We start from the raw sequence: 8430 nt of genomic DNA on the forward strand, positions 1-8430 counted from the left end.
AAATTAGATAATGTAATCCTGGATTTGTTATGCATAAGAAAATGATGCTATGGTTACTGCAAAAATACCGTTAGCCAAAAGTATAATTAACCAGAGGTAAGTTGAAGATAAACAGCAAAAACAATTAATAAGTCTACATATAACCTCTGTTAGAAGGTTGCAATTATTAAAAAGAAGCTTCTCTCTCTCTCTCTCTCTTTCATACACACATGCACACAATGCACCTAAGTTTGAATTTGTGTGTGCGTGTATGTGTGTCCTCTGCTTCATAGTTGAGTGAAATGAGCTTGAGAGTTTAGTGACATGAGAAAGAATACTTGATCCCAACATGCAAGCTCCTACATATTAAAAAAAGATATGCATGTATGTCATACATATAATACATTATATATACAAATATATACACACACATTACACACACACATGTAAATGGGTTTGTTAAAGTCTACAAGGTGTCAAAAGAAGGTGAGTATAAAAAAAAGAAAACACCAGCCATCTCAATATTTTATGTAGTCTATGTCTAAAACAAAACACGAACACAATACTGAAACATGCAAAAATACATAAATTCACAAATGTGCACTTGCATGCACACACACACAGTCACGTACAGAAATAGACACTCGTGAATTGAAAATATTCAGAAAATACACAGAAACACAAACATAGACTCATTAGCATAAAATTATTCATAAATGCAAACATACAACCTCCACTCATTCATATCACCCATAAAAAAAATACACAAAGTTACAAATATGCTTACACACACCACAAATATACCGACATACACAAAAACAGATGTGACAACATCAACACATATACAGACATACTTTCATACACACATACATGCGTGTGTGTGTTTGTGTGTGTGTGTATGTCTGTGTGCATATATATATATAAATAAACATACACGCACATAAAACACAAAAATATATTTAAACATACATGCAAGTACAGACAAGTACATACACAGCCACATTCATAAAGGTAGATACACATAAGAGAAGCAGACACACATTAAAACAAACCCATCCATTCTCCAAGCACTTGCATAAAGAAAATTGAACTTATATGGAGAAACATGTTTACATTTACATCTCTATTTACACACACAACTTCCCCGAATTCTGTCCTACTCACATGACTAAGTCAATTACACGATCAAAATAATATATCAATAGGCAAGAATCTTTCGTGAATTTTTATCAGAAAATCTGTTATCTATTCTATGTAGCTAGGTAAAGTAGGATGTACACATATGCTTGATGGATTATATCAAGAAATTTGGTACTGCAAAACAATCGAAGATGATTGCACATCTGTAAGCACTTAGGATCTGTGAATAAAGTCCTTAAAGTATCGAGGACAGAACATCTTCTTTTTGCTTGGACAGTGTCCAAGAACAGACAAATGCGATTAAGAGGATACCCGAATTGCCTGTTCATTACCTGATGTCACTTCTTCTCTCACTTCTGGCACATCATGAACTAACATTCCCTTTCACTCCTTATGCAGCATCCACTCTGCCACAGGGCGCTAAATAGTGATGGTCACTCCCTTCAATATTGACGTATGAGTGTTTGAAGGTAAGGATATTTAAAAAAAATAAAGTAACGGATTAAAAATAAAGAAGCTGTATCCATTTGCAATGAATGCATGAATGTAATTTGAGTCCGAGTAAGGAGGATGATGATGATGATAATAATAATAATAATAATAATAATAATAATAATAATAATAATAATAATAATAATAATAACAATAAACAAAATAATAATAATAAACAAAATCAATGGTTAAATGGTTATCAGCAAAAAAAAAAAACATTCATCAAAAATAACTGTAATTGAGGAGGCGAGGAAACAACTGAACTAATACCAAAGATATATGGAATCAAAAAGTGTAACATGAAGGACTGAGACAGAATGTCATTTGACTAAAATATCAAAGACATACATAGGTGCAGGCATGGCTGTATAGTTAAGAAGCAGGTTTTGCAACCACATGGTTTTGGATTCAGTTCTACCTTGGGTAAGTGTGTCCTACAATAGCTCTGTGCTAACTAATATCTTGTGAATGAATTTGGTTGAGAGAAACTGTGCGGAAACCTGTCATGTGTATGTATGTGATCATTGCCTACTGCTTGACAACTACTTGTTGGTCTGTTTATATTCCCATAACTTAGTGGTTTGACAAAAGAGACCGATAGAATACCAGACTTCAAAAGCACGAGTGCTAGTGTTAATTTATTTGACTAAAACACTTCAAGATGTTGCCCCAGCATGATTGCAGTCCAATGACTGAAACAAGTAAAAGAAAGGTAAAAGAAAGATATAGACATCAAGAAATATTAATATCATAACTGGAAAAAGATTATCAAAGTTATGTGTGAGTGGTCCACTCTAGTATAAGGTGCTGAAACATGGATATTAAATAAAAGTACTGACAAACAGATTATGTCATTGAGATGTAAGCATATAGAAGACTTTTGAGAATATATCAGAGGCAGAACACAAAGACCAAAAGCTAAGAACTTTATTAGACATTAACAAAGATAGAAAACAAAATATTTTGGCCAAAAGTAAGGCTGTGTGGTTAAGAAGCTCGCTTTGCAACCATGTGGTTTTGGGTTCAGTCCCACTGTGCAGCACCTTGGGCAAGTGTTTTTTTTACTGTGGCCCCAGGCTGACCAATACCTTGTGAGAGAATTTGGTAGGCGGAAACTGTGTATAAGCCCATTGTATAGATATATATATAATTATATATGTATGCATGTAACTTTTTGTGTTTATCCCCCATCACCACTTGACAACTGGTGTTGGTTTGTTTAAATCCCTGTATAGTGGTTTGGCAAAAGAGACCAACAGAATAAGTACCAGACTTATATTTAAGTACTGTGGGTGATCTGTCCGACTAAACCCTTCAAGGTGGTGCCCCAGCATGGCTGTAGTCCAATGACTGAAACAAGTAAAAAAATAAATAAATAAAAGATAAACGATGTAATTAGTAAAAATGGATTATAGATAGTGTTAATAGAAGGTAAATAAATGAGAGAAGTGAAAGCAGAAAATGAAGAATTATGTGGATGGAATATATCAAGAATTGAACATATTTAAACTATAGTGAATGTATAAGAGCAGCAGAAGAAAGATGAACATGGTGATCCATGGTATTCAACCTCTGAGATGAAACATTTGATGATGATGATGATAATGGTGTGAAGTGTTTCTAGCCAAAAGCAAAACATAGGCTTGATACTCATGGCACAGTAATCCCATAATGTATTCACTCACCAATTATCTCTCTCTCATTCTCTCTCCTCTTTCTTTCCTTCCCCCCCCTCCCCACAAACATATTTAAGGCATATATAACACAGTACGCCTGATCAATAAATGTTATTACTCCAACTTTCCAATTAAGTCATTAGTCATTATTTAGCATTAGTAAAGAAGAAGTTTCCAGCTAGTGATTCAAAAAATGGCCCAAATAGATATTCAGTTTCTCAAAACTCATTCTACTTATGTGTACATGTAAAAACTGGATGCAGATTAATTTCAAAAACTGAAAGGGGTTAAAAAGAAAACTTGTGTGAACACCATAGGATCGGGTAGTGATTTTTAGATGACCTATACTGCCTAGAACAGCTTCATCATTATTTCATATCTAAAAATCAATCAGACATTTTAAATTATATCTAAAAAAAATTCACTTGATTGATTAACGTGAAGTTCTTCAACAACCCACAGATTTTTAAAATTTTTATATGATTAAGTCTCAGAAAGCTTAAATGACTGAATTTCATAGACACAAGGAAAACAAGATGATGGGAGTGAGTTTCGAGAGTTTGAGGAAAGAAAATGTTAGAATAAAAGAACTTATGATGAACAAGAAGCTCAACAGAGAAACAATGCACCTGGGAAGAAAGATGTTATAATAGAGGATACTAGACCAGAAAGCTCATCAGAGCAATGATCATGGAAATACTTATAAAAAGACATAATAAAGATCACTTTTGATGATGTGCCAAAGACTCCAACCTAGCAGAAAGATGGCCCACCATAAACCTCTGGCTTACCAGTTCCAGTCAAACCATCTAATCTATGCCAACATGGAAAACAGCCATTAAATATTGATGATCTTGGATTTGATGAATCATGTTAAGACAATCAAAGGCAGCACCATTGCAAAGTTGAATGGTGGCCTTACAGAGACGCAAGATGTGCTGCCTCCACCCTTTGCTCTTTCTGCTGACTTTTCCATGTTTGCATCTGGATGCTCTTCCTGTCACCAACCATTTCCAAGCATGGTAATATTTTCCTATAGCCAAATATATTTTTCATAGAAGACTGGAAATGAACAACCTCGCTACTATGATGATGATGATGATGATGATGAGATGATGATGATGCTCATTTACAATCATCATGTGATGTCTCGGCAAGAGCACACACACACACACACACACACACACACACACACACACACACACACACACACACACACACGTATACATGTATATAATGATGACAACTGTATAGTAATGTAAGACAATAAAAGACAGGTTATAGATCTCATAATATAGATGTCTGCTTAGAATTAACATAAGTGGCTAGCTCACTGGTAAAGTGCCTGATGAGAACTCTTTAGGCTGCCATTCCTTCAGACTATGAACAATCTCCTTCTATACATATAAAGAAACAGGCTTTGTTTCTACACTGTTGGAGTTATGAAATTCTTTTGATGAACAGAATGGAAGGTTCTACAATAAAAGGAAAATGTATAAGTGAAAAATAAGCCTCAAAAATAAAAACTGTGTGTGCGTGTTATACATACATACATACACACACACACATACTTTTATATACAGCTTACACTCCAGGGCACTCCATGTGTGTGTGTGTGTGTGTGTGTGTGTGCATGTGTGAATTGTGATTCTCAGCTTAAATTAAAAACTTAGTACCCAGTTGATGCAAGAATGTTTTCTCCTTTCTCTCTCTATATATAAACCTATCAATCTATCTATTTATCTTCGACACAATCCATTCTATAATGAATTGTGTCAAAGAGAGAGAGAGAGAGTATAGATGGATAAGCCAATAGATATGCATGCTAAATTCTACCAACTTCAGAAATTCATTTTTCTCTATCCTTCTCTCCTTGCTACTTACTGCTCTTTGATAACATCTCATCATCCCATTGAAAGAACTATCTGGTAGCAAATCCTTGCCAAGTTCTGTACAGTTTAAATCTTCATTGTCACTAAGAGGACAGGGGTCAATTTTATTATTTAACCTCCACTGTTCTAAAATAACATCAACCATATTCACCTTACTATACTCCTGAACCTTATAAATTACAATTCCAGGAGAGATCTACCAGGCTGTGTGCTATGCCTTTGCCTTACTGCCCCAGGAAACTACACAGAAATAAATATATATAGACGAATAAATAGATAGATAGATAAATAAGGTGATGCCATCTCTTAAATGAAAATATCCTTGATATTTTGTTAAGAGCTGACTGTAAGGTGTAAGGCAGTGCTATTAGAGGTTATTGGCAAAATGTTTACCTGGTAATATCTCATAGTGAGTGGTGCTGGCTTCACTCCAGCCTTGTCCACTGTCACTAAGAGAAGACATGGTTGACATCTCATTGAAGTGATCCACTGGTCTAAGCATGTGTTGCTCTTCTTTACTGATCTCAATAACACCTTGGAGACTTCCCTGTCAATGGTGAAAGACAGAATGAGTTCAAGTTGTAGTACATTTCGAAATTTACATGTACACTTTAGTAGTACATATATAAATACACACACACACACATACACACATGCGCACACATCTATATATGATGCCCTAGCGTGGCCACAGCCTTTAGGCTGAAATGCATAAAAAGAATAAAAAACATAGATAAATATGTGTGTGTATGTATTTATGTACACATATAGTTACACACATATATACATATCTAAATTTACATATGTGCATACACACACACACATACGCACACACACATATACATATATGTGTATACATCTTTATCTTTAGAAGGCATAATACACTTGATATAAGCAGTTTATTTAGTAGGGATTATAATTCACCTTAGGCATTATATTAAGTAAGGATAGAAAATAAACATAACAGGAGCAGTTTATTAAGTAGGAATAATAAAATACTTAATATGAGCATTTTATTACGTAGTAATATTGATACACATAACATGCATAACCTGAGTAGTTTATTAAGTAGGGCGTATAATAATACATATAATATGAGTAGCTATTGAGAAGAAATGATAACACACTTAATACAGAACATCAGTTTATTAATTAGGGATAATAATAATAATAATAATAATAATAGACATAATATAAGCAGTTTATTAACTGGGCAAAGTAATACATTTAACGTGAGGAGATTATTAAGCAGGAACAATACTATAATTTTTATGAGCAGTTTGTTATAATTGTGTATTAAATGAAAAATGATTCTGAAAAATATTATAAAACACTTTATGAGTTTTAGGGTCCCTAGAGAATGTTACATCAACATGTAGAGTGTTATGGAGCAAAAGTCTACCCCTTTTTAACCTACTGAGTAAGGTCCAACAATTACAGATACAATCATCATCATCATCATCATCACCACCAGTAGCAACAATAACAATATTCTTTTCTACTCTAGGTACAAGGCCCGAAATTTTGGGGGAGGGGGCCAGCCAATTAGATCGACTTCAGTATGCAACTGGTACTTAATTTATCAACCCCGAAAGGATGAAAGGTAAAGTTGACCTCAGCGGAATTTGAACTCAGAATGTAAAGACAGATGAAATACTCCTAAGCATTTCGCCCAGCGTACTAACATTTCTGCCAGCTCGCTGCCTTCACGGCCTCAATAATATTGCTGTTAGTACTATTATTGTTATTGTATTTTTGGTATGTCTTAGGATCATCCCAAGAAAACTGATTTACTACAAAGTTTGACAAGATGGGAATTTTTCTTTTTTGAATATTTCATGAATAAGGAACCTTTGAATGTGAGTCTGCTCAACTAGTGCTAACCTTTGGCTAAGAAACAACAACTAATAGACAAATTTTAATAATAGAAATGAAAACAAGCACAGAAGGCTAAACTAAAACATAATGAATAAAAGGCAAGGTCCAAAGAAATTAATGATGATTTATGTCAAAAGTTATTTTGACAATTTTAGTTGAAAAATCAAATTTATAAAGTTGGAAAGCTTAATGTAAAATTTAAAAAAAACAAGTCAAACATTTTTAATATATAAAGGTGGTGCCCCAGCACAGTCATAGCTTCTGGCTAAAATCCATCATAGGATATCAAATCCATGCAAGCATGGAAAAGCAGCAGTACAATGATGATGGTGATAATGATTCACATCACTGCTTCTCAGAATTTCTTACCAAGTGCAATTCATTCAGAGTGGTTTAAAAGTTTTAAGTGAATAAATAAATTCTACATGTATTGAGCACTCTGTCTCCCATGTGTGACTATGTATATGTGTTTGTTCATATATACACTCACACACACACACACATATATATATATATATATATATATATATATATATATATATATATATATATATATATATATATATATAACATTACTGATATGTTTGCTTAGACACACACTCTAGATTTCTGCATCTATATTTAAGATAAAAGAATTTGTTGACCTTGTACTCTGCCATCAGAACCAAAATGTTAGAGGCCAATAAATATATTCTTTGAATTTGTAACAAACTATATTATTGTAGATTTTTGTCTTACAATTGACAATAAAAATCTAATTACATGCATACCCTGCAGTAAGGGGGAGAGAGAGAGAGAGAGAGAAGAGGTGATTGAGCAATATACAGCAATCTATTGATTTGGTTGGTTATATATAACAATCAACTTTATTGGAGATTTTTGTCTTGCAGCCTTAGAGCTTAAAATACAAACTGGTTATCTATACATGCATATATATACATACATATATATATATATATATATATATACATACACACACACACACACATTTGTAAACACATGCACATTCATATATGCATACATATACATATATATTCATATAAATACATATATTCATGGATATATATATACATTTGGAGCCTGGTGTTGCCATCCGGTTTCACCAGTCCTCAGTCAAATCGTCCAACCCATGCTAGCATGGAAGGCGGACGTTAAACGATGATGATGATGATGATATAGTTAAATATATCAATGAAAATCTATATGCATAAATATCTATATTCATTTTATATGTATATATAAATAGATGCATGTGTGTGTGTATATATATATATATATATATATATATATATATATACACACACACACGCACAAATATATATACATAGCTATACATATCAATGGAAATTTATATACATAAATATTTATATGAT

General features: G+C 33.2%; 1 protein-coding gene across 8 annotated transcripts in view; it reads right to left on the reverse strand.

Moving 5' to 3' along the window:
- LOC106873930 (protocadherin-18) overlaps positions 1–8430 on the reverse strand; it is a 178535-nt gene that overhangs the window by 19655 nt on the left and 150450 nt on the right. For 2 of the 8 annotated variants that reach the window (XM_014921469.3, XM_014921468.3), the window contains exon 3: positions 5573–5726. The exons of 1 other annotated variant lie outside the window; for it this stretch is intronic. In XM_014921469.3, coding sequence (XP_014776955.1) covers positions 5573–5726 — 154 coding nt within the window. Of the gene's footprint in view, positions 1–2879; positions 2962–4621; positions 4763–5572; positions 5727–8430 lie in introns of those variants that run through there. 5 more of the 8 variants (XR_016244289.1, XR_016244288.1, XM_052973074.2 and 2 more) reach the window with 5 other exon arrangements.

This window comes from Octopus bimaculoides, chromosome 14 (genome assembly GCF_046866305.1).
Source record: "Octopus bimaculoides isolate indiv1 chromosome 14, ASM4686630v1, whole genome shotgun sequence".
NCBI lineage: Eukaryota > Metazoa > Mollusca > Cephalopoda > Octopoda > Octopodidae > Octopus > Octopus bimaculoides.